The 27,723-nt window shown below is 44.6% G+C and overlaps 1 protein-coding gene across 9 annotated transcripts in view; it reads left to right on the plus strand.

Annotated features, from left to right (window-relative positions):
• The window catches only part of CACNA1G (calcium voltage-gated channel subunit alpha1 G), a 380,651-nt gene that overhangs the window by 261,347 nt on the left and 91,581 nt on the right, over positions 1-27,723 (plus strand). For 5 of the 9 annotated variants that reach the window (XM_056550710.1, XM_056550708.1, XM_056550703.1 and 2 more), the window contains 2 exons: positions 6,668-6,881; positions 27,060-27,110. In XM_056550710.1, coding sequence (XP_056406685.1) covers positions 6,668-6,881; positions 27,060-27,110 — 265 coding nt within the window. The remainder of the gene's footprint in view (positions 1-6,667; positions 6,882-27,059; positions 27,111-27,723) is intronic. The other 4 variants (XM_056550705.1, XM_056550706.1, XM_056550707.1 and 1 more) reach the window with 3 other exon arrangements.

The following is a 27,723-nucleotide window of genomic DNA, read 5'->3' on the forward strand; positions in this document are numbered from 1 at the left end:
TTTAGACCTCTTTGACTCCTTGCTTGACAAGGGGCATACACTGTGACAGTAAGCCAATGGTCTCTAAACTGTGCCCCCCCCCCCCCCCCCCAGCTTGGAGACCACTGGCTTAGCAGCACAGTGTATGGCTTAGTGGAAAGGGGAATAGCTTGACATGACACACCCTGCACCAAAGTTGCCGCTAAATATTGGCAGAAATTAAAGTGGTTCTCTGCTGCTCAGTGTTTGGAACTAAATGTTTATAGCCCCACCCCTCATGACATCGTGCCCCGCCCCCTCAATGCAAGTCTATGGGAGGGGGTGTGACATCCGTCACGCTCCCTCCCGTAGACTTGCATTGAGGGGTTGGGGTGTGACATCATGAGGGCGGGGCTATGAGGTCACGAGCTCCCGGCACCGGCTCTCTGCATTCGGAACATTTTGTTCCAAATGCTGAGGAGTGGAGTGCCCCTTTAAGCCACTAATAGGAAAACAAGGGGTTATTTAGTCATTCTGTAGACACCAGAATATGTAAGTATGTTTGAGGAAAAAGGATGGACAGACTGCTACCTGATACAAGCGCCAACATAGTAGACCAGTGCTCATTAAAAGAAAAAGTCTTTAGACCACCAACTATTGCCCGTGTAGGGCTGCAAGAACGATCATTGTGTTAACAGGTGCGGCTGACTAATAGTGAAATTTAGGGCCACAAAGTCCCAGCATTCAGCTGACTAACAAGCATGTTTGTCAGGTGATCACAGGGCAATTGATCCAGGGATTTATTCTCATTTCCATATTGGAGTCGGGAAGGAATTTTTCCTTTGTTATGGGGAAAATGTAATTTCCTTAGTTTTTTTGCCTTCCTCTTGTTACGCCGAGCGCTCCGGGTCCCCGCTCCTCCCCGGAGCGCTCGCTACACTTCCCTCACTGCAGCGCCCCGGTCGGTTCCACGGACCCGGGGCGCTGCGTTACCACCTCCGGCCGGGATGCGATTCGCGATGCGGGTAGCGCCCGCTCGCGATGCGCACCCCGGCTCCCGTACCTGACTCGCTCCCCGTCAGTTCTGTCCCGGCGCGCGCGGCCCCGCTCCCTAGGGCGCGCGCGCGCCGGGTCTTTGCGATTTAAAGGGCCACTGCACCGCTGATTGGTGCAGTGGTTCCAATTAGTGTTTACACCTGTGCACTTCCCTATATCACCTCACTTCCCCTTCACTCCCTCGCCGGATCTTGTTGCCCTAGTGCCAGTGAAAGCGTTCCTTGTGTGTTCCTTGCCTGTGATTCCAGACCTTCTGCCGTTGCCCCTGACTACGATCCTTGCTGCCTGCCCCGACCTTCTGCTACGTCCGACCTTGCTTCTGTCTACTCCCTTGTACCGCGCCTTTCTTCAGCAGCCAGAGAGGTTGAGCCGTTGCTAGGGGATACGACCTGGTCACTACCGCCGCAGCAAGACCATCCCGCTTTGCGGCGGGCTCTGGTGAAAACCAGTAGTGACTTAGAACCGATCCTCTAGCACGGTCCACGCCAATCCCTCTCTGGCACAGAGGATCCACCACCTGCCAGCCGGCATCGTGACAGTAGATCCGGCCATGGATCCCGCTGAAGTTCCTCTGCCAGTTGTCGCTGACCTCACCACGGTGGTCGCCCAGCAGTCACAACAGATTGTGCAACAAGGCCAACAGCTGTCTCAACTGACTGTTATGCTACAACAGTTACTACCACAGCTCCAGCAATCATCTCCTCCGCCAGCTCCTGTACCTCCTCCGCAGCGAGTGGCCGCTTCTGGAATACGACTATCCTTGCCGGATAAATTTGATGGGGACTCTAAGTTTTGCCGTGGCTTTCTTTCCCAATGTTCATTACACTTGGAGATGATGTCGGACCAGTTCCCCACCGAAAGGTCTAAAGTGGCTTTCGTAGTCAGCCTGCTGTCTGGAAAAGCCCTGGCTTGGGCCACACCGCTCTGGGACCGCAATGACCCCGTCACTGCCTCTGTACACTCCTTCTTCTCGGAAATTCGAAGTGTTTTTGAGGAACCTGCCCGAGCCTCTTCTGCTGAGACTGCCCTGTTGAACCTGGTCCAGGGTAATTCTTCCGTTGGCGAGTATGCCGTACAGTTCCGTACCCTTGCTTCAGAATTATCCTGGAATAATGAGGCACTCTGCGCGACCTTTAAAAAAGGCCTATCCAGCAACATTAAAGATGTTCTGGCCGCACGAGAAATCCCTGCTAACCTACATGAACTCATCCATCTTGCCACTCGCATTGACATGCGTTTTTCCGAACGGCGTCAGGAGCTCCGCCAGGATATGGACTCTGTTCGCACGAGGCGTTTCTTCTCCCCGGCTCCTCTCTCCTCTGGTCCCCTGCAACCTGTTCCTGTGCCTCCCGCCGTGGAGGCTATGCAGGTCGACCGGTCTCGCCTGACACCCCAAGAGAGGACACGACGCCGCATGGAGAATCTCTGCCTGTACTGTGCTAGTACCGAACACTTCCTGAGGGATTGTCCTATCCGTCCTCCCCGCCTGGAAAGACGTCCGCTGACTCCGCACAAAGGTGAGACAGTCCTTGATGTCTACTCTGCTTCTCCACGTCTTACTGTGCCTGTGCGGATGTCTGCCTCTGCCTTCTCCTTCTCTGCTGTGGCCTTCTTGGACTCTGGATCTGCAGGAAATTTTATCTTGGCCTCTCTCGTCAACAGGTTCAACATCCCGGTGACCAGTCTCGCCAGACCCCTCTACATCAATTGTGTAAACAATGAAAGATTGGACTGTACTATACGTTTCCGCACGGAGCCCCTTCTAATGTGCATCGGATCTCATCATGAGAGGATTGAACTGTTGGTCCTCCCCAATTGCACTTCTGAAATCCTTCTTGGACTTCCCTGGCTTCAACTCCATTCCCCAATCCTGGATTGGTCCACTGGGGAGATCAAGAGTTGGGGGCCCTCTTGTTCCAAGGACTGCTTAAAACCGGTTCCCAGTAAACCTTGCCGTGTCCCTGTGCTTCCTCATGTAACCGGTCTCCCTAAGGCCTATATGGACTTTGCGGACGTTTTTTGCAAAAAACAAGCTGAGACTCTACCTCCTCACAGGCCTTATGATTGTCCCATTGACCTCCTCCCGGGCACTACTCCACCCCGGGGCAGAATCTATCCTCTGTCCGTCCCAGAGACTCTTGCCATGTCTGAATACGTCCAAGAAAATTTAAAAAAGGGCTTTATCCGTAAATCCTCCTCTCCTGCCGGAGCCGGATTTTTCTTTGTGTCCAAAAAAGATGGCTCTCTACGTCCTTGCATTGACTACCGCGGTCTCAATAAAATCACGGTTAAGAACCGCTACCCCCTACCCCTCATCTCTGAACTCTTTGATCGTCTCCAAGGTGCCCATATTTTTACCAAACTGGACTTAAGAGGTGCTTATAATCTCATCCGCATCAGAGAGGGGGATGAATGGAAAACGGCATTTAACACCAGAGATGGACACTTTGAGTATCTGGTCATGCCCTTTGGTCTATGCAACGCCCCTGCCGTCTTCCAAGACTTTGTTAATGAAATTTTTCGTGATCTCCTATACTCCTGTGTTGTTGTATATCTGGACGATATCCTGATTTTTTCTGCCAATCTTGAAGAACACCGCCAGCATGTCCGTATGGTTCTTCAGAGACTTCGTGATAATCAACTCTATGCCAAAATAGAGAAATGTCTGTTTGAATGCCAATCTCTTCCTTTTCTAGGATACTTGGTCTCTGGCCAGGGACTACAAATGGACCCAGATAAACTCTCTGCCGTCTTAGATTGGCCACGCCCCTCCGGACTCCGTGCCATCCAACGTTTTTTGGGGTTCGCCAATTATTACAGGCAATTTATTCCACATTTTTCTACCATTGTGGCTCCTATTGTGGCTTTAACAAAAAAAAATGCCGATCCCAAGTCTTGGCCTCCTCAAGCGGAAGACGCCTTTAAACGACTCAAGTCTGCCTTTTCTTCGGCTCCCGTGCTCTCCAGACCTGACCCATCTAAACCCTTCCTATTGGAGGTTGATGCCTCCTCAGTGGGAGCTGGAGCTGTCCTTCTACAAAAAAACTCTTCCGGGCATGCTGTTACTTGTGGTTTTTTTTCCAGGACCTTCTCTCCGGCGGAGAGGAACTACTCCATCGGGGATCGAGAGCTTCTAGCCATTAAATTAGCACTTGAGGAATGGAGGCATCTGCTGGAGGGATCAAGATTTCCAGTTATTATTTACACCGATCACAAGAACCTCTCCTACCTCCAGTCTGCCCAACGGCTGAATCCTCGTCAGGCCAGGTGGTCTCTGTTCTTTGCCCGATTTAATTTTGAAATTCACTTTCGGCCTGCTGATAAGAACATTAGGGCCGATGCTCTCTCTCGTTCCTCAGATGCCTCTGAAATTGAACTCTCTCCTCAACACATCATTCCTCCTGACTGCCTGATTTCCACTTCTCCAGCCTCCATCAGGCAAACTCCTCCAGGAAAGACCTTTGTTTCTCCACGCCAACGCCTTGGGATCCTCAAATGGGGTCACTCCTCCCATCTCGCAGGTCATGCGGGCATTAAGAAATCTGTGCAACTCATCTCTCGCTTCTATTGGTGGCCGACTCTAGAGACTGATGTGGTGGACTTTGTGCGAGCCTGCACTATCTGTGCCCGGGATAAGACTCCTCGCCAGAAGCCCGCTGGTTTTCTTCATCCTCTACCTGTCCCCGAACAACCTTGGTCTCTGATTGGTATGGATTTTATTACTGACTTACCCCCATCCCATGGCAACACTGTTATTTGGGTGGTCGTTGATCGATTCTCCAAAATGGCACATTTCATCCCTCTTCCTGGTCTTCCTTCAGCGCCTCAGTTGGCTAAACAATTTTTTGTACACATTTTTCGTCTTCACGGGTTGCCTACACAGATCGTCTCGGATAGAGGCGTCCAATTTGTGTCTAAATTCTGGAGGGCTCTCTGTAAACAACTCAAGATTAAATTAAATTTTTCTTCTGCATACCATCCTCAATCCAATGGACAAGTAGAGAGAATTAACCAGATCTTGGGTGACTATTTACGACATTTTGTTTCCTCCCGCCAGGATGACTGGGCAGATCTTCTACCTTGGGCCGAATTCTCGTATAATTTCAGAATCTCTGAATCTTCCTCCAAATCTCCGTTTTTCGTGGTGTACGGCCGTCACCCTCTTCCCCCCCTCCCTACCCCCTTGCCCTCTGGTCTGCCCGCTGTGGATGAAATTTCTCGTGATCTTTCCACCATATGGAAAGAGACCCAAAATTCTCTCTTACAGGCTTCTTCTCGCATGAAAAGATTCGCAGATAAGAAAAGAAGAGCTCCTCCCATTTTTTCCCCTGGAGACAAGGTATGGCTCTCCGCTAAATATGTCCGTTTCCGTGTCCCGAGCTATAAGTTGGGACCACGCTATCTTGGTCCTTTTAAAGTTTTGTGTCAAATTAATCCTGTCTCTTACAAACTTCTTCTTCCTCCTTCTCTTCGTATCCCTAATGCCTTTCACGTCTCTCTTCTTAAACCTCTCATCCTCAACCGTTTTTCTCCTAAATCTGTTCCTCCCACTCCTGTTTCCGGCTCCTCGGACATCTTCTCTGTCAAAGAGATCTTAGCCTCAAAAAAGGTCAGAGGAAAAACTTTTTTTTTAGTGGATTGGGAGGGTTGTGGTCCAGAAGAGAGGTCCTGGGAACCTGAGGACAATATCCTGGACAAAAGTCTGATCCTCAGGTTCTCAGGCCCCAAGAAGAGGGGGAGACCCAAGGGGGGGGGTACTGTTACGCCGAGCGCTCCGGGTCCCCGCTCCTCCCCGGAGCGCTCGCTACACTTCCCTCACTGCAGCGCCCCGGTCGGTTCCACGGACCCGGGGCGCTGCGTTACCACCTCCGGCCGGGATGCGATTCGCGATGCGGGTAGCGCCCGCTCGCGATGCGCACCCCGGCTCCCGTACCTGACTCGCTCCCCGTCAGTTCTGTCCCGGCGCGCGCGGCCCCGCTCCCTAGGGCGCGCGCGCGCCGGGTCTTTGCGATTTAAAGGGCCACTGCACCGCTGATTGGTGCAGTGGTTCCAATTAGTGTTTACACCTGTGCACTTCCCTATATCACCTCACTTCCCCTTCACTCCCTCGCCGGATCTTGTTGCCCTAGTGCCAGTGAAAGCGTTCCTTGTGTGTTCCTTGCCTGTGATTCCAGACCTTCTGCCGTTGCCCCTGACTACGATCCTTGCTGCCTGCCCCGACCTTCTGCTACGTCCGACCTTGCTTCTGTCTACTCCCTTGTACCGCGCCTTTCTTCAGCAGCCAGAGAGGTTGAGCCGTTGCTAGGGGATACGACCTGGTCACTACCGCCGCAGCAAGACCATCCCGCTTTGCGGCGGGCTCTGGTGAAAACCAGTAGTGACTTAGAACCGATCCTCTAGCACGGTCCACGCCAATCCCTCTCTGGCACAGAGGATCCACCACCTGCCAGCCGGCATCGTGACACCTCTGGATCAACACAGTAGGGTTTTAGGCTTAACTTGATGGACTGTTGTCTTTTTTTCAACCTTACAAACTATGTAATTAATTCTAATTATCGCCTTGTGTAATTGGCATCTAGCTAACTTCTCTGTACCTATTAAATCATTCAACTTACTTGACCTATTTAATTTCAGTGATGTCTGTTCTTTTCAGCCAGTGATGAACTACAACCCCTGGATGCTCCTTTACTTCATATCCTTCCTGCTGATTGTTGCATTCTTTGTCCTGAATATGTTTGTGGGGGTGGTGGTGGAGAATTTTCACAAATGTCGACAGCACCAAGAGGAAGAAGAGGCCAAGAGAAGAGAAGAGAAAAGACTGCGCAGGATGGAGAAAAAGAGAAGGAGTAAGGAGAGAGAGATGGCCGGTCGGTAGTCTTCTAAAATATTTTCGAGTGCTGCTTGACCTTTGAAGGCGCTCACTCCCTTGCTGAGATGGCCGCTTATTAGAGGCATGGATACGGTAGTCTCTTTGTGCATGGATAGGTAGCATAATAGTTGTCAGGGGAAAGATGGTGCAACAACTTAATATTGCTATTAAACTCAACTGATAATTGGTTCTCCAAAAGTCACATTTCCAAAATACAATAGGTCTAGGTACACCATGTAACTAAAGAACAAATACCCAAATGTAGGCACTGGGTCTAGCATAGGATTGAAAACTATAGCGCAAAGTCTGATGTGTTTTTACCACTCACAAATTATCACTTGGGGGTATAACATAAATAGTTCATGGTAAATTAGGTTGAGCAAACGTATGTAGGCTCTATTACATTTCTGAAACACTTTGCATTGTAATATTAAAGAGGTACTCCTATTAAAAAATCTTAATCCTTCCAGTACTTATCAGTTGCTGTATGCTCCACAGGAAGTTGAGTTATTCTTTCTAGTCTGACCACAGTGCGCTCAGCTACGACCTCTGTCCGTGTCACGAACTGTCTAGGGAATGAGCAAATCTCTACAGAATACCTCTCCTGTTCCAGACAGTTCCTGACATGGACGGAGATGGCAGCAGTGAGCACTGTGGTCAGGCTGCAAAAATCTACACAACTTCCTCTGTAGTTTACAACAGCTGATGAGTACTGGAAGGATAGAGGTTTTTTTTAAATAGAAGAATTTACCTGTCTAACCTTTTTTGCACCTGTTGATTTGAAAACAATTTGTTTTCTCCGGAGTACCCCTTTAGGAATAGGAGAAAAAGAAGTGCAAAGTAGAAGCACACAACTCATTTGTATTATTAATTGTAAACTGCTTTCTGATCGCAATATTTAACCCCTTAAGGACCACGGGTTTTTCCATTTTTGCACTTTCGTTTTTTCCTCCTCACCTTTTAAAAATCATAACCCTTTCAATTTTGCACCTAAAAATCCATATTAAGGCTTATTTTTTGCGCCACCAATTCTACTTTGCAGTGACATTAGTCATTTTACCCAAAAATGTACGGCGAAATGGAAAAAATATCACTGTGCGACGAAATTAAAGAAAAAAGCTGTTTTGTAACTTTTGGGGGCTTCCGTTTCTACGCAGTAAATTTTTCGGTAAAAATGACACCTTATCATAGTTACATAGTTAGTACGGTCAAAAAAGACATATGTCCATCAAGTTCAACCAGGGAATTGAAGGGTAGGGGTGTGAATTGAAGGGTAGGGGTGTGGCGCGATATTGGGGAAGGGATGGGATTTTATATTTCTTCATAAGCATTAATGCGCTATTAGCCCCGGGTCCCGGCATGAGTTACATGACGGGACCGACAAGATATGACACTGGATCACCGCGTGACCCCGCGTTATATCGCGGGAGCCGGCCAAGGACGTAAATATACGTCCTTGGTCGTTAAGGGGTTAATAGACTGGTTGAACAAATATTATCTTATGTTTTTAAATTCATATGCCAACCAATGTCCTATTACACATTATGAGCCAGACAGGTAGATATCGCCCTGTGTTATATGGCCAGCCATCAACAGATGATCGCCGGGGGGGGGGGGGGCCAGCGCTCTCAGTGAGGAGTGTGTGACGTCTACCGGTCCATTCATTTCTATCTTTTCAGCGCTCCCATAGGAATAAATGTAGCAGTGCCCCCTGCGATCAGCTACTTACATAGAGGTAGGAGATAAAGGAAGTACAGGAGCTTATGGCATAATACCTTACTGTTGAGTGTATAACAGAATGCAGAATATTACCATAAGTCCAGGCAATCTATAAATAAGATGTAAAATTACTGTAATTACTTTTGGAGAACCATTTATTTTAGTTTCATAGTTTCTTCAATAGAAGAATTAACATTTAAGAGGATTGGCACTTTAACATACTTAACACCATTATTTTTTTCGAGTCTTTCTCCTTGCATATTGTCTGACCCTTCCTGTGCTATCATAGTATGCATCCAATTGCAAAAACATGCTTTCCAGAACTTATAAAATAACTAGCGAATTGACTTGCGGATGAATTGTCAAAGCAAAATTATAACAAGGCTTATAAAATAATACAGATTGCACTTTAAACATCTTTTACTATTGTGCATGTAAAAAGTCAGAAAGCATGGAGATATTTTGTAGCGATGCAGTTTAGCCCGTAGCTTCGACAGTGATTAAATGGGTTTTCCATTTTAAAGTGGCAGCTTCTTATGAGGGCGACACATTGATGGGGAATTTTCAGTTCTTCCTGCTGACCTGGACCCCTATATAATACTTCCAGCCCTGACTGAGTCGCTATGCAGAAGATCACTGAAGGGGCTGTATTTCAGCTCATAGCAAATAACCACTGAACGGGGCGGGGTATATTACATTTCCTGCTACTGCTTCTATTATTATCCTAAGTATATATATTTTTTATTTTATTTTGTTAATGGCAAACCCTTTTAATACATTTTATTAGTAAGCATGAGTTTTAGACGTACTTTTATATTGTTTAATGATTATTTTTGTTACATGAATGTACCGTCTGATCTGAAAAAGGATTCTGAGCTGCAAACGCAGAAGAACATGTACCTGCTTACTTTTAATTTCATTGAACATTTGATAATCTTTGTGCAAAAAGAACACATCATCAATAAGGTCTATCTATTGTCAATTAACCCATTGTTGGTACACTTTGTAGCAAGTGATTGGCTCCAAAGTCACCTCTAGATGGGGTTGTCACTTGCTGGGATTTGCTCTAGAAACCATTGAAAATATGCAGAAATGTCTACAAGTCCAAGTCCAAATAACTTCTTTCTTAAGCTAGGTCCACACTACAGAATCTCCGGGCAGAAAATTTCCACCCGGAGTTTCTGAATGCAGCCAGCGCTTACTGAATCAATAGGCGCTAGGACCGTGCGGACACTGCAGTCTCCAATAGACCGTGTGTTCCGCGAGTATTTCCGCCTGAAGAATGAGCAACGCCATTCTTCAGGCGGAAATTTCCAAGCAGATTTTCCGTTCACAAATTCCGAAGTGTGAATTTGTGAACGGAAACCCATTCACTACACTATACATTTTAGTATGTGGAATTTCTGCCTGCAATTTCAAAGCGGAATTGCAGGTGGAGATTCCGTAGTGTGAACATAGCCTTAAAGGGGTACTCCGTTGCTAGACATAGGATAGGGGATAAGATGTCTGATCGCAGGGGGGGGGGGGGAGTACAGATACCTGGTGTTCTGAACATTATTTTGAGAACGCCGGGTACGGGAGGCCATGGTTGTGACGTCATGCCGTCTACCATAGACATGAATGGAGGGGGTGTGGTGTGACATCAAGAGGGGGCATGGTGTGACATCCTGAACCCGGCCTTCTCAAAATAATGTTCAGAACGCTGGGTGTCTTCACGGAGTATCACTTTAAAAATCCATTACAACATGCACTTCAGACATTTACAAAATTAATAAAAAAATTTTTTTAAAAAGTCAACGCGTTTCAGACAGAAACACTAAGGGGGAGATTTAGCAAAACCTGTCCAGAGGAAAAGTTGCTGCATTGCTCATAGCAACCAATCAGATCGCTTCTTTCATTTTGCAGAGGCCTTTTCAAAAATGAAAGAAGTAATCTGATTGGTTGCTATGGACAACTCAGCAACTTTTCCTCTGGAAAGGTTTTGATATATCTCCCCCTAAGTTTTTTAAATGTGTTCTGTATATCTCTGAACTGCATTTTCTAATTGACTAGATTGACAAGACGGGCAAGCCTTCGAACCCCATGTACAATAATTAACCTGGGGCTCCCCCATAACCTTGTCACTGGTTCACCAATTGTCCTTTCTTGAACAATTTTTGGTAGTTATTGCCGCAACCTACCGAAAATGCCACACCAGATTATTGTTTTGCTGATGCTCTGACCCAGTTGTCTAGCCATCACTATTAGGCCCTTGCTCACTTTTTTTTCCTGCTTTAAACATGATGGGGAACATAAAAGAAAACAAGAATTAGACTGTATACTTTTCCACTAGACATTCTAAGAATGCACCAGATCAATAATGTGTCACATTTGTGTCATGTATCTCAGATTGTTGGTGCAATTTGCACCTGATTGGGGTGCATATAGTTCTATGTATCACCTTCACGGATGTCAAGAACTGACTATTCGCCTTCTGCATGATATATGATAGGTGCCAAAGTAACAAGATAATCAGTGTCATGAAGGCTAGGTTTCCACTTGTGTGTTTTTTTGTGTGCCGCATGGTGTTTTTTGTGAAAAAAACGCTGCGGCCAGATGTTAGCTGCAAGTCAATAGCGAACTGCAAAATGCCAGATCCACTTGGTGTTTTTCAGTTAGAATTTTTTTTAATCCTTTTGGCGTTTTTCAGCAATTTTTTGGTTTTAACCTTGGCGTTTTTGCCGGCGGTTTTTATTCTTTTTTGCACCACAAAAGTAATGGAGATACTTTTTTCAATAAAATTTTGTGGGGTACCATTAAAAAATAATAATAATAATAATAAAAAAGATACAGTAGTGATGGAAAAAATTGTATTTAACGAAATGGATCTTTTTTTTATATATATTTTTATTAAGCAGTTTTCAAAAACAATAAACAAAATGGAACAGACACTCATAATGATGAATGGAGAAGGCAAAGAAAATATTAAAACCAAAACATAATATTACGTCATATATCACAAGAACAAACAACTCCCTCAGGACCATACCTCTCCCCCCCTCCCCCTTCCTAAACATGAAAACTAACATGTTGTATCCACTAAGAAAGTAAAGCAATGTCCCAGGAGATGGCTCGCCAGTTACCACTTAAGAAATCGGCTACAGAAAGCTATATACAGCTCTGAAATTGACAATCTCCGGGGTTCAGTACCAATGATGTAATCTAGGGTGTGCGATGGGGCTTCCTTCAACAGGTCTCGTAGCCTGGAGGAACAAAAAGCGTGGATCTGGTGGGCATAAAGAGAGTGAGAAATGGAAAGATCAAAAGTGCTGAGCATCTCTCCTGGTGTGAGCTATCGTCTATCCTCACTATGCATTAGTTGCCCTACTGTCCGAACCCCCTTGGATATCTACAGTCGCATCCACTGGGAAGACCTACCCTGCGGGAATTCGAGATGGTCAAGCAAGGGCATTCATTTGGATAAAAGGAACGGAAGGCCAAATACCTTCCATACCTCTTTCAATGCTACTATCGTGTAACGCAATAATGCTGAGCCCTTGATCCCGACCGGGAGCTTGGCGGAGGAGGTATGGAGGAGTGCCGGCAGAGACCAAGATGCAGCCAACTCCGCTTCCACCGCTAAATTGAAAAAATACGTGGGACCATGTAACCAATCAAGCGTAAGGCGAAACAGGCAATCTAAATTGTAACCTCTGATGTTGGGAAAATTTACCCCCCCCCCCCCCCTCCACTTTGCAAAGCATTAGTTTCTGCAAAGCAATACGCGGCTGCTTGCCCTACCACAAGAAGCATTGGAAAGCAGAGTTGAGGCGTTTAATATCAGCATGCTTAAGTTGGAGCGGGAGCGTTTGCAGAGGATACAAAAGGCATACAAAAGGATACAAAACTAATCATTTTGACACCTACCCAGAAAAGATAATGGCAGATACTCTCAGCGCTTCAGTTCTGCCAGTATGCGCTAAAAGAGCAGGGCATAATTGAGGGAATAAAGCATATCAGGAGTCTTCCCAATGCGAATGCCCACATAAGTAATGAAAGAAGGAGCCACTGCAACCCCCAGAACCTTCACATCAGGAAACCTCCCTGGAGAGGCCACACCCAGAGGCAAGAGTATACTTTTAGCTGCAATACCCTATGACCTGTGAAACCCCCCGCATAGGACAGGAAATCGAGGATCTTGGGGACAGCTTCTCTGGGATTGCTAAGGTACAGAAGCACAGCATCTGCGAATATGTATAAATAAATCTCCTGAACACCTACCTTTATGCCCCTGTAGATATCAGTAGAAATCAAGAAGCGAGCCATAGGCTCAATCGCCAGATCGAATAACAAAGGCGACAAGGGGCATCCCTGGCGCTTGCCTTGCGCTAATGTGAGGGGGGTGGATAAAATACCCGGTGTATGCACCCTAGCTGTGAGACCATCATCTAGACCCTCTATGAAGGAGCTAAACCAGCCCGCAATCCCAAATTTGGACAGAACCAGTTCCAACGAACATTATCAAAAGCTTTTTCAGCATCCAAAGGTAAGTACAGCACGTTGGGTGGCTGTCTGGGACTGGCTCAGAAGGCTATCCATTGTCGCTAATACCTTTCTGATATTCGTGAATGCCGAGCGGGTCTTCATGAACCCCACCTGGTGGTCACCAATAAATGAGGGTAGAAACCTGGCCAGTCGATCAGCAAGGATTTTAGATAGTCACTTCACATCCTGGTTGATCAATAGAGATGGGGCGATATGAACCAGGTTCCAACAGGTCCTTGCCAGGCTTGGTGAGCACCTTAATGTAGGCAAGTTTTGCCCCTGGAGAGAGAACACCTGTTTGTAATACTTCATTAAAATAAGCAGTCAAGGAGGGCACTACCTGATTAACCAGGGGCTTGTAGAACTCGCTGGGGTAACCATCTGGCCCGGGCACCTTCCCATTAGCTAGGGAGCGTATACTAGTCGCCACCTCCTCCTCTGTTACATCTGCATTGATCTCTTGACGTTGGTCATCGGACAAGGATGGTAAAGTCAGTCCCTCCAGAAATCGTGCCCCCTCATCAGTCGAGGCAGGGGGGAGGAATAAAGAGCAGCATAATAGGAGCCCAAGACTGAGTTGATAGAGTGTGGTTCATGCGTTATGTGCCCCCTGGAATTGCGCAATGCTAGTACGTGCGCAGGTGCAGAGGACCTTTTAGTTATGCACGCCAGCAAACTTCCTCCCTTATTGCCATGCTGAAACTAGTCTGCCTCAAAATGGGACCTATAGATCCTCGCCTTCCTGTCTAACCATAGTTCATATGAGGACTTCGCTTTCTGCCATTGAAGTTTATGGTCTGTGGTGGGGGAGTCTAGAAAATGTGAGTAAGCCACCGATAGAGCTGCACTAGCTATTGAATGACCACCAGAGTTTAGCGTTTAATTGTCTTGCAATAAGACATAATCTTACCCCTGAGTACTACCTTAGCGATTTCCGAGTAGAGGGAAGGATTGGCTTTATGGGATGCATTGTCAATCTCTAACACCAGCCAACAGCCCCAGAGAAGACCCAGACAGGACTCGTCTTTCGTCAGATAAGACGGAAATCACCACAAGAAGTCCGAACCTTTGGGGCATGATGGCAGAAGCTCCAGAACCACCAGAGCATGGCCCGAAATGACCAGATCCCGTAAGTCCACTGCCCCCAAGTGGGAACACAACAAGGGACTGACCAGGAAATAGTCAATGCGCGACCAGTAAGTGTGAACATATGAGAAGTGTGTGTACTCACGCACTTCCGGATGTAGGTGCCGCCAAGAATCTAGTAGTCCTGTTTGTGTCATGAAGGGGGGGAGGACCCTGTCGCTCTGATGCGGGGAGGTATTGGGGTGAAGTGATCATCTACGGTCCACTAGTGGGTCGACTACCAAGTTGAAGTCCCCACCCAAGATGGTAAATGGTATATTGGCACCATTAACTGTATCTGCTAGAGATTGGAAAAAGGAAGAGTTATCACCATTGGGAGCATAAACATTATAAATATGATACGTATCGCCATTATGGACCAGCTGTAAGTGAGAAAGGCGCCCCTCATCATTTCTGACATGCGAGAGAATGTGGTGCGAGAAAGATTTACTAACCAATGTCAAAACTCCAGATTTGCCGTCCACCGCTGGACTGCCCAACACCTTGCCTACCCATAACTTCTGCATCTTCTGAAAGTCCTGCCGTTAGGTGCGTCTTCTGGAGAAGGGCTACATCTGGATCAGAAAACAATGAATTTTCATGCATTTTTGAGGGGAGCGGAGTCCCTTCACAGTCTTACACATTATCAAAGTGAGGCCGACAGGGGCGGGCAAAGAGGAGGGGAAGGGGGAAAGAATGGACAGCAGATGATGAGGAGATGGAACAGGGTAGCGAGCAGGAAAGACACAGAGAGAGGATGTGACAAGAGGAGTGGTGGAGCCAACAGAGAGAAGCGTTAAGATACAGATGAAGAAAATATAGGTGGATCATGTAATGTGGAGAAGACCCAGGGGGGGATAAACCGGAACAAGATATGCACAATCATAACATAAATAAAACAATAACATAAACATGAAATGCCCTGTACAGCCCAACCCCCAGGATAGAACAAGGTTGGCTGCATAGTGGGTAAGGGACTTCACTTCTTCCAAGCATGTGGGCAGTCAGAACTCCCACCCCGGACCCCGTATATGGTCAGCTAAACTGATGCCAGGTCTAGGAGCAGTGATAGATATTAGGGTCCCTGATAACCAGTAGAGTAACTAAAGGAATTATCTGACAAGTAGCAAAAGGGCAGTCAATTGGTGAGGAGGTGGGATGGTGAGGAGGCTCCCTCAAAAGATCCTGTAATGTGGCCTCCGCCTTGGCCGGGCTTTGGTAGGAAGAAAAGGAGCCATCCGGTTGGTACATCTTCAAAGTGGCTGGATACTTTGAACAGTTCTGTGAAGATTTTACCATAGGCTCTCAAAAGTCCTCAAAAATCAATAACTTCCTGTTGCGGAAAGTAAGTGGCGAGGAGCGTTTGCGATATGCCCTGAGGAGCTCTACTTTTTCATTGTAGTCCAGCAGTTTGAATATGACCTGTCTGGGGTGAGTGGCGTCAGTCAGGCGGGGGGTCGGCCCACAAGGTGAGCTCTCTCTGCTTTTGTGTGTAAGCCCTAAGGCCTTGGACAAATCACTCTCCAGTTTTTCACTGATGTAGCAAAGGTCTGTTTCAGTTTGGCACAGCCTGGTAGCAAGACCGCTGTTTTCATCCTCTAGAGCGATAATGCGCTGCTCTGCCTCATCCAGACGGCCTGATTGTGCTCCCAAATCCGCTTGATGCTGTGTTAACGTTGAGTGCATGGTGTTTTCCAGGGTCAACTGTATAGTAGGGGTAATCAGCTTGACCAGGGCCGCTGCCAGTGTCTGTAGATCCATAGGTGAGGAAAAGGAAACCTCAGAGACGCTCCCCAAGTTAGGGAGCTGGAGATGTGCAGGCAGCGTTGTAGTGCCTTCTTCAGAAGAGAGCAGCGGCTGGCTGCTAACTACTTCCAAAGCTGTAGGCTGGGAGTGAGTGACCGGGGGAGGTACTGACGAAGAAGCAGGAACTGGTGTAGGTGTGGAGGGGGGTACCACAGCTTGGTGCTGGGACCTCTTAGTAAGATAGCTGTCCATGAGACAAAGTCAGTGGGAGTAGGAGACTGGTGCTGCCCACTAGAGGATCTTCCTGACTCCTCAGGGTCTGATGATACTGTGCACACATCTTGTGGTCTACTGCCCAGGCAGATAGGAGTGCACACTCAGCAGTGGACACATGGGAGGGTGTGCAGGAGTTAATCCCCGGTCTCCTTTATAGCGTGGCCTGAGCGGTATGGAGTGATACGAAGCTCCTTATCAGCTCTGGGGCTGTCAGTACCTTTAAAGCTGTCCCTGTCAGAGGAGAGAGCCCCATCAGATACTTCGTTGCCATGGGCGGGCGGGAGCTTCCTGCTTGCAGCGCTCTGCACTCTGGCAGAAGATGGCGGCTCCAGCGCTCAGGCAGAGGAGGGCCGCCGTGCCGCTGTTGTTACCACTGCCGGCGGAGTGAAGATTACGGCCCTTTGGTGCTCCCGACTTCCTCCTGGACCTCAGGCAGTGGTTCAGCAGGTGAGCTCCGTGTGTGGCGGCCGGTACGGCGTGGGTGTGAGGTCTGGGGTGCAGGAGCATGCCCGCGCGGAACTGGAAGTCATTTATCTTTTTTATAACAAAATGTTTATTAATTTGTAAACAGGGATCAATTTATGTGGGCGGGCAGGGAACTAAAAATGTAGCCGACAATAATAAAAATTTTGATAGGGGCCTTTTAAATTTAAAAATAATATATTTGTTATAATTAATTTTATTAAACTTTTTATTAATAATGTATTTTAATAATGTGTTGAATAAAGTGTGTGTTTTAAAACATTTATTTTTTTATTTTTTAGGTAGTACTACTATTCCCAGCATGAAACACACTTTTCCATGATGGGAGTAGTAGCACATGTACTAATTGACAGATCGCCCGAGGTGTCACTTCTGACACCCGTTGCGATCCTCCTGTATAATGTTTAGATGCCGGCTGCCGGCCGCTCTTCTATGGTCCCCTGCACTGCCGTATATATATGCTTCCGGCCAATCACAACTCTCTGTGGGAAATATGAATAGGTGTGTATATATAATATATATATATATATATATATATATATATATATATATGTATATATATATGTCAGTGCATGGGACCACCCGCATCTATACATTATACAGGAGGATTACAGCGGGTGTCAGGAGTAGTACCTGCAGTTAAGGACAGATCACAACGGGTGTTACTCCTGACACCCACTGCGATCGTCCTTCATCCTTCATCCCTGAGATGCGGAGCGGCCTTTTCCTGCGCTCCTCATCTCTGCTCTGTACTCCCTATGGGAGTACATAAATAAATATAAACATATGTGGTATCGCCGCGTGCGTAAATGTCCGAACTATAAAAATATATAATTAATTATCCAAAATAGTGTATTTTTGGTCACTTTTTATATCATGAAAAAAATGAATAAAAAGCGATCAAAAAGTCCAATCAATACAAAAATATTACTACTGCTAAAAACTTAAGATCACGGCGCAAAAAATAAGCCCTCATACCGCCCCATACGCAGTAAAATAAAAAAGTTATAGGGGTCAGAAGATGACAATTTTAAATGTATAAATTTTCCTGCATGTAGTTATGATTTTTTCCAGAAGTACGACAAAATCAAACCTATATAAGTAGGGTATCATTTTAATTGTATGGACCTACAGAATAAAGATAGGGTGTCATTTTTACCGAAAAACGGAGGCCCCCAAGTGTTACAAAATTGAGTTTTTTCTGCAAATTAATTTTCCGTTTCGCCGTAGATTTTTGGGTAAAATGACTGATGTCACTGCAAAGTAGAATTGGTGGCGCAAAAAAATAAGTCATCATATAGTTTTTTGGGTGCAAAATTGAAAGGGTTATGATTTTTAAATGGTAAGGAGGAAAAAGTGCAAAAACGGAAAAACCCGTGGTCCTTAAGGGGTTAAACACATCATTAAAATACAATACTAATACAAATTTTAACAAAATTAATTATAAAAAATAGATTATTTTTACATTTAAATGGCCCCTTTCTACATTTTTATTATTGTCGGCTACATTTTTAGCTCCCTCTATCGGATACATCTTTTTCCATCCCTACTACATCCTTTTTTTTTTTTTTTTCGTACCCAACAAATTTAGAAAAAAACGCCAAAGGGGCCAAAAATGCAATTTTCACTCAAAGGCAAAAACGACAGAAAAAAAAGCCAAAAAAACTGCCAAAACATAGGAAAAAGCCGTGGCAGTTTTTCTGGCTATTTTGCTGGCGTTTTTTTTAGGTGTAAAAAAAAAAAAAAAAACAAGTGGAAACCTAGCCTAACTGGTTAATTTACATATTTAGGCCAATCAATGTATACGCTGTAGATTCAGTATGAAATGTACATTATTCAGGTAAATACATGCTTGGATGCCTAAAGGACAGTCCTATTTAGTGCTTGGTAGGTAATGTTGTGTACACACTGTCCATTTAGTCTAGTCTATCCACTAGACTCATAAGGCCAAAGTGAGGAAACAATATTGAACTATTTATAAATAAACCCAACTTCTTATGCTGTTTATTATGCTGCTCAAAGAATAGACATTGGGGGAAAATTATCAAAACCTGTTCAGAGGAAAAGTTGCCGAGTTGCCCATAGCAACCAATCAGATTGCTTCTTTCATTTTTCAGAGGCCTTTTCAAAAATAAAAGAAGCGATCTGATTGGTTGCTATGGCAACTCAGCAACTTTTCCTCTGGACAGGTTTTGCTAAATCTCCCCCATTGGGGTTTATTTACTAACGTGATCCCGACTTTTTTGTTGGGTTTTGCGCCCAAATTGTGTCGCATGTCCCTTGCGACACAATTTGCGACCAAAAAAACCCCCAAACCCTCCATTTTACATGAAAAACCCAAAAAGGGGGCATGGCCACTGGGTAAAGTGGGCACGGTCCCGAAAAAAGGGGCATGGTCCCGACAGTTTTGAAAAATCCCAACATATTTACTAAGGTTTCCACAGAAAATGTGGTGGATTTGAGCTGAGGAAAACCCTACAGATCAGAAGAGTTGTAAAAAAAGCAAAACATAGGGAAAAGTGCGAAATGTAGGGAAACCTTAGTAAATACCTTGGGAAAATACCTGTTGGAAATCAAAACCCACAAAGAAACCTACACTCCACTTTTAGTAAATAAACCCCATTATGTCCAATGTGACTGATTGGTTTTATTGCTCTAGAGCAGATTGAAAAGGCAGCTGCCACTCAAGGATATATGTCCGCAATTCAATGAAGGGGGTCATGGAAAGCAATGGGAAAGAAAACCAGACGGCAGTGTGATGTAATAGGCCTGGACGAAGGTGGGCACCGGCCTGTTATATGACACTGACGCTCAGCCTATCACAGTCGAGGCTGATAAACTGACCGCAGTGTGATGTGTCGGGCCCCAGAAGCATGAAGATGACTGGGGCCGGAGGACAGAAGAATGATTCCGGCTGCATCGTGGGAGCAGCAGGAGGCAAGTGCGGAAGCCTGGGCAGAAATTTAAATAAAATAAAAATGCTGGATAATGGAGGGCTTTTTTTTTAGTAGAAATAAAAAAATAAAAAATAAAAAAAAAATAAGTTAAATCTATTACTATCTGTTATCATAATTCAGTGAATACAAATATTGATTTAAATATATAGTTAATGAAAAGTACTAAGAAAAAAATGGCTTATGAAATCAAACTATGAAAGGCAAAACACTAGAGAATCCACTCTGGCACTCAGTTTCTTTCTAATGCAGAAGGTACGGTATTTATGGCCTGGTAACCCTTTTAACAATACTGCCGCCTGGGTTTTTTTTTTTTTTTTTTGCTACATTGTTATCATGTTCTTCTAACAGCTTCTTCTTAAAAAATATAATGGGGTACAAGATGGAGTATGTGGGATATTTGTGACCAAGTTATTTTAAAGGGTACCTCTCATCAAATAAACTTTTGATATATTTTAGATTAATGAATGTTGAATAACTTTCCAATAGCATGTTAATGAAAAATATGCTGCTTTCTATTGTATTTTTCCCGATCAGTCCTGTCAGCAAGCATTTCTGACTCATGCTGGAGTCCTAAACACTCAGAGCTGCCAGCCAGCTTTGTTCACAGCCAAACAGGCTGTGAACAAAGCAGTCTGGCAGCTCTGAGTGTTCTCCTTTGTGAACAAAGCAGACTGGCAGCTCGTAGTGTTTAGGACTCCAGCATGAGTCTGAAATGCTTGCTGCCAGAACTGGTGAGGAGACCCCTAGTGGTCATTTCTTCAAAGTGGAAAATTAAATAGAAAGAAGCATATTTTTTAATAACATGCAATTGTAAAGTTATTCTGCATACATTAATCTATAATATATCAAAAGTTTTTTTGATGAGAGGTACCCTTTAAATAAGAGCCCTGTGCCCAATTGGGGGAAGGAGGTTATAATGAACAGGATGCCGGAACCTGGACCAAAGGGCTAGGGAAAGAAGAGAAACTGGGAGTTTAGGTGTTGATTTCACATATGAAACTGCTGTAAACATACTGATGAATCTCCGGCAATAGAAGAATAAAGTTGGCACTAGATTCATCAGTATATACGAGCAATGAAGAATGGAACGGACGGCTACTCACTCTGATCCACGGTATTTTATTTAGCAGACAAGGTGCAAAAGACAAAGAGGCGCGATCACAAAAGGAGCGACGTTTCGCGTTACACGCTTCTTCCGGCTCACTGAGTGAGCCGGAAGAAGCGTGTAATGCAAACGTCGCTCCTTTTGTGATCGTGCCTGTTTGTCTTTTGCACCTTGTCTGCTAAATAAAATGCCGTGGATCAAAGTGAGTAGCCGTCCGTTCCATTCTTCATTGCTCGTATATACTGATGAATCTGTCCCATTGAGACGGATAATCCTGGAATGTTCTGAGAAACAATATTCAAGTATCCGTAGACATGAGATCAGATGGAACACATGCAGACCACGTGCGTTGCTAATATTGAAGAATCCTTCATTTGTACATGAAGATACAAATTACTTTTATTTTTGTTTCAAATGGCAAAAGTAATAACTGATGATTTTGCTAGAAATCATATCCAACATCCACATGTTTTACATGCAGCACTTGACACATATTTTTCTCTTTGCATTGCGAAGATCCTCAGATTTTTTTCTCTCTTGTATGGGAATGAGGTTTTCGACAACCATATTCCATTGCAATGTGTTTTTTGCTCATTTTCAGTTCACAATCTGCTCTGAAAAATGACACATGCAGATTCGGCTGTAGATGTGCAGTGGTTTTGCTGTGAAATCTGCGGTGGGAAAATTTCACCACATTTGAACTCACCCCTACCGAGTTACTTTTAGAGGATAGTCTGATTTTTATATTCTGATGTTTTTATATTAAGGCGTTTTGAATTGACCTGCTTTGTAGATTCAACAATAAAAGTAGCTTAGAAGAAGTTGAAATCTATGGCTGGGTTCACGCACTGCAAAATCAAAACAGAAAACAGATGAAAAATAGGTATTTTACATCTGTTTAATTTTACAGTGTGTGAACCAAGCCTAAGATCTTTATTTTAATATCTCTGACAAAACCCTTTGTATAACATCAGTATAATCTGAATTGTATTGCAAAATGTGTTTTTTGTGCAGTTTAGGCCAAATTCACACTACCGTTATGACACGGTAGTGTGACGGCCATCAGGGGAGCCGGGGAAAATAGCGCGAGGAAATTACTGCATGTGCCGTCTTTTTATCCCACTATTCCCGTCAAAACACAATGGTGCCCGACGGCCCCCATAATAGTAAATGGAAGCCGTCGTTAAAGTCACACAAACGGCCGTTCTTGACGGGGAGCAACGTCAGTGTAAAAGAGGCCTCCGCCCCTAGACATCTTATCCCCTATGCCCCCAGCGGCAGGACCCCCGCGATCTCGGCTGCGGCACCCCAGACATCTCGTGCACAGAGCGGACTTCGCTCCATGCTGGATGACTTGTGATGCTGAGGCTCATGACATCACGGTCACGCCCCGCTTGTGACGACACGGCCATGCCCCCTCAATGCAAGTCTGTGGGAGGGGGCGATACAGCTGCCACGCCCCCTTCCATAGACTTGCATTGAGGGGGAATGGCCGTGATGTCACGCACCTCTGGCACTCCAGTGCTGCACCCATCGCTCTAAACAAACGCCGGGTGCTGCAGGGAGATCACAGGGGTCTCCAGCGGCAGGACCCCTGCGATCGCACATCTTCTTTAGGATAGGGGATAAGATGTCTAGGGGCGGAGTACCCCTTTTAACTGTGAAATAAAAAAATGCAGAAAATGCATTTTAAAGGTCTACAGGATATAGGCAGAAAGTTGGATTGTTGGATTATACCTAAATATCTTTTTACCAAGCCATGCACAGATTTACAAACTAAGAGTAAATCTTGGCCTCATTGCTGTTAAATTGGTATATTGGGATAAAAATGTTAAACTTTTCTAGAATCCAAAAATTTTACGGCGGGCAATGATGGGGCCTTAGGCCTGCTATGTGTGCCGAAGACTCTATTCTGGCAGGAATTATACACAGCATCACAGTAGTAGTAAAAAATCCCCTTCACCCAAACAAAAATTACACATATTTGCCCTCATTTACTTAGAAAATCGGGTTGTAAGTCTATCTTGCTTTCTTACCCGACTGCTTTTTTCCCCTGGTATTTATTATTATGTTGCATCCTGTTTGTCGCACTGGGTTTTGTTGGTTTTGGTTTCCAACTCCTCTGAGCTGTTGGGAAAAAATCCACAACAATTCAACAAATTCGGGTTGGAAACCTTTATAAATACGTGGGAAAGCTCAGAAATGTCGGGTTACGCCCCTTTTTCGGGTTTGGGAGAATCCACATCGGGTCCGTCGGGAAAAAATGTTGCATCGTGTCGCAGACTGGCGCACGATGTCTGCGACATGGCGCAGACAAAGATGCGACAAAAAAAACGACAAAAGAAGTCGGGTTTAGAATAGTAAATGAGGGCCATTCTTCATACAAAATTAATTGTTTCATACAGCAAAAGAAAAAGTTGTAAAAAAAAACACATATTTGGTATGTGTGTAATGACCCAAGCTATAAAACTATAACATTAATAATACCGCACCATGAACATTGTTCACAGTCAGAATTGCTGCCTAAAAAGAAACTACTTCGTTTTTTGATGAAGTAGTAAAACTAAAAAAAAAACAGGAAAGAAAAAAACTACAGTATATAAATTTGTAATCTGACTGACCCAGAGAATAAAGTTAAATGTTATTTTTAGCATACAGTGAATAGTGTAAACTTAAAATGCAAACCATTACATTACCCCCTGAAAAAGTGAAAGTAAGAGTTAAAGGGGTATTCTGGTTTTAGACATCTTATCCCCTATCTAAAGGCGAGACCCCCGCGTTCTTAGTGCAGTACCCGACATTCTGTGCTGGGGGTGCTGCTTCCGAGACAGAGACATAACGTCACACGATACTCCCTCTTGACGTCATGCCACGCCCCCTGCAATCATGTCTATTAGAGGGGGCGTGACATTGATTTATTTTTTTCACAGTATTTTATTAAAAAAATAGAAAAAGGGGGGTGATTAAAATCTTTTACTTGGGGGGATTTCTTTTTATGTATTTAACACTTTTTTGCCCACCTAGGGGCCTGTTTTAGGCCATCAGTAGATGGCTTAGGCTGGGTCCACACTACGTTTTGTCCCATACGGGAGCGCATACGGCAGGGGGGAGCTAAAACCTCCCGCTCCCGTATGTGACCGTATGCGCTCCCGTATGCCATTCACTTCAATGAGCCGACCGGAGTGAAACGTTCGGTCCGGTCGGCTCATTTTTGCGCCGTATGCGCTTTTACAACCGGACCTAAAACTGTGGTCAACCACGGTTTTAGGTCCGGTTGTAAAAGCGCATACGGCGCAAAAATGAGCCGACCGGACCGAACGTTTCACTCCGGTCGGCTCATTGAAGTGAATGACATACGGGAGCGCATACGGTCACATACGGGAGCGCGAGGTTTTAGCTCCCTCCTGCCGTATGCGCTCCCGTATGGGACAAAACGTAGTGTGGACCCAGCCTAACATAGATCAATGTAATGCTATGGCATTACATTGCTTTATGTTCTCGGCGCTAGAAAGCCTGCCTATGGTAGGCCTAAACAATCACCAAGCCAGGGAAGACACCGAGGGATAGGTAAGGCTCTGGGCTTCCTCAACAACCCATCGTGGGGGGTGCTGATGGGACCCCTAGACACCAGTGATTACTGGCATTTAATGTTTATATGCTGTGATGTGTACAGATAGCGGTATTTAACCATTTAAATGAGGGACATTGGATTGATCTCCAATGTTCATCATTACTGGCCGATATCTACTGCTGATAGCAGGGGGATTCTGCTGGTTATGACGCAGACCCGACTTACCCATAACATGCCAGTACGTCAAGGGTCGGAAAGGGGGATAAAATATAGATAATTTAATGAAAAATGTGAAAAAAAAAAGGCTTTAAAATATGTTTAATATAAAAGCTTGATCTAAAGTGTACATCCAATTATGGTCCTGGCGGCACAATATCTGTTTAAAATTTGTGGAAACTCAGGAGATCAAGACTTGCCCTGAGACTATCTAGAAATGGATTTGCTAGAAAACCCATAGACTTGCATGAGACATCCACCAAATACATCTCCATATTGTGATAATCTCTGACTCAGAAGTTGTCTCAAATGTTAAACAGATATCCTGCTGTCAGGACTATTACTGGACGTAGGCTTTAAACAATAAGCCATTTTCTAATTACACATTTCTTTTAAAGGGGTAAGCCAGAGTTCGGAACTTAATGTTCTGAACGCTGTGTTCACGCTGCGGGGATCGGCCACACCCCTTGTGATGTCATGGTCCCGTCCCCTCAATGCAAGTCTATGGGAGGAGGCGTGACTACCGTCACGCCTCCTCCCATAGACTTGCAATGAGGGGGCGTGACTGTGATGTCGCCAGGGGGCGTGGCCGACCCCACAGAGCGAAAACAGCGTTCAGAACATTAAGTTCCGAACTCTGGCTTACCCCTTTAAAAGAAATGTGTAAGTAGAAAATGACTTATTGTTTAAAGCCTACGTCCAGTCCGAACGCTGGTTAGTGGAGTACCCCTTTAAGAGGTCTTAGAGATCTTTTATGCAGAAGGTTAATACAAAAATTACAAAATTAGACAATTTTCAAGGATAAAAATTTTTTACTTTGTAAATAATAGTAAATTGGTAACACAGATTGATAAGTAAATGTGTTTCTTTTGTATTCTATCTCTGCAATATAATGTACATAAATATGTTATTTTATGTTATATTTCTACATTCAGTGTGCAGGCTGGTAGGCAGACATTATCTGAACATTCAGTTACTGTGCCAAACCTCTTGTGTCCCAATATAAATCATTTTGTTTACTATCTTTATTCAATCTTTTGATCTAGGGATTATCAGATGTAGTTAAATAAGGCACTCTATTTATATGCTTAGAGTTTATGACTTGTGTTTATCAATCCCAGGAGATTCTTTCGATAGTTTTACACATTCAGCTATAGGGCTCTTTCTCTATCCTGACACAATATATCCGTTTGATAAAGCCATTTTCAGCAAAGGAAGGTTTGTGAGGTTTCTGTTTTCCCAAATATCGACCGGCCTTAAAGTATCCATTTATTTGTGAATAGAATACACCTATTTCTAGACTTTAAAGGGGTACTCTGGTGGAAAACTTTTTTTTTTTTTTAAATCAACTGGTGCCAGAAAGTTAAACTGATTTGTAAATGACTTCTATTAAAAAAAATCTTAATCCTTCCAGTACTTATTAGCAGCTGTATACTACAGAGGAAATGCTTTTCTTTTTGGATTTCTCTTCTGTCACAACCTCTGCTGTCCATTTTAGGAGCTGTCCCGATAGCAAACATATGCTGATCTGGACAGTTCCTAAAATGGACAGCAGAGGTCAGAAGAGAGCACTGTGGTCATGACAGAAGAGAAATCCAAAAAGAAAAGCATTTCCTCTGCAGTATATGGCCTCTAAAAAGTACTGGAAGGATTAAGATTTTTGAATAGAAGTAATTTACAAATCTGTTTAGCTTTCTGGCACCAGTTGATTTAAAAAAAAAAAAAAGTTTTCCACCGGAGTACCCCTTTAAAGTAAAGATTTCGATTTTCAACTAGTTTTTTCTGTTGTTCCAGTGCATCAAAAAGGAAAAATGAAGCAACTCAGAAAATAGCCCTTATGAAAAATGTCCTATCAATTTTCCTCTTTTTGCTTCAGCTCTTATGCAGACCTATGAGTCTCCATGGAAACAGACTGCAAACAACTGTGTAGTCTGTTCCGGCAGATACAGTGGAAAAGTTATTTTCCATACTTTTCGCTAACCTTCCAAGCGTATGCTAATGAGTGCAGTATAAGACTTTACAAAGTTTGCTGGTATGTTTCTATGGAGTCACACAAGTCTTCATAAGCCTAGGTTTACTGCGGGTTTTGGAAAACTGCCATTTCAGTTTTTGAGCCAAAATTAGACGTGGATCCAGCAGGAAGGACACATATAAGCCCTTCCTTATATTTCCCATTTCTTTTGAATACACTTCTGGCTTTGGCTCAAAAACTATAGTGCCAGTTTCCCCAAAAAATGCCAGAAAAAAAACCTGCGTGGAAGTCTAGCCTAAGAGCGTATACACCAAAGAGGAAAAAAAAACATATTGCTATCTGCCCCATTGTCTTAGGGTCAGTATTTTGCTCATTGGTGAGTTACCAAGAAGATTAATACCAGGAAAAACCATTACAATGGACAAAAAGCAAAGTTTGTTTTATCATAGGGAACAATAATTAACAGCATGTCATTCTTTTAGATCTATTGCTGGATGATACTATGTTGGAGCACTCAGCCAGTCCATCACAAGGTACTGGCAGATGTGGTGTATTGTCCCAGCACAGTGACTTTGTTGTGTAACTAATTGCTGTCTGATGTCAGACGTCCACTAAGTTGTGTGTGAAGTCTTGTTTGTGGATCTCATGGCTCACACATTTCATCTCGGTGTTAAAATTCACAAGAATGAGAATCATCATTGCACAAGAGACCCAACATACTTTTTTTTGTTCCACATGGAAATATTTGACGTAAAAAGAAATAATAATGTAATAAAGCAGCTAAAAAAGAGGGTTTCTGCTGTAACTTATAGTGGCAATCTATTTAAAGGGGTACTCCGCTGCTCAGCGTTTGGAACAAACTGTTCCGAACGCTGGAGTCGGCAGCTCGTGACATCATAGCAACGCCCCCTCTTGTCATCATGCCCCGCCCCTTCAATGCACGTCTATGGGAGGGGGCGTGACAATCGTCACGCCCCCTCCCATAGACTTGCATTGAAGGGGCAGGGCGAGACATCAGGAGGAGGTGGGGCTATGACGTCACGAGCTCCCGTCATCGGCTCTAAGCTTGACGGAACATTTTGTTCCAACGTTGAGCAGCGGAGTACCCCTTGAATACATTTTTCTGTGGACACAGACCATAAAATT

This window comes from Hyla sarda, chromosome 13 (genome assembly GCF_029499605.1).
Source record: "Hyla sarda isolate aHylSar1 chromosome 13, aHylSar1.hap1, whole genome shotgun sequence".
Classification (NCBI taxonomy): domain Eukaryota; kingdom Metazoa; phylum Chordata; class Amphibia; order Anura; family Hylidae; genus Hyla; species Hyla sarda.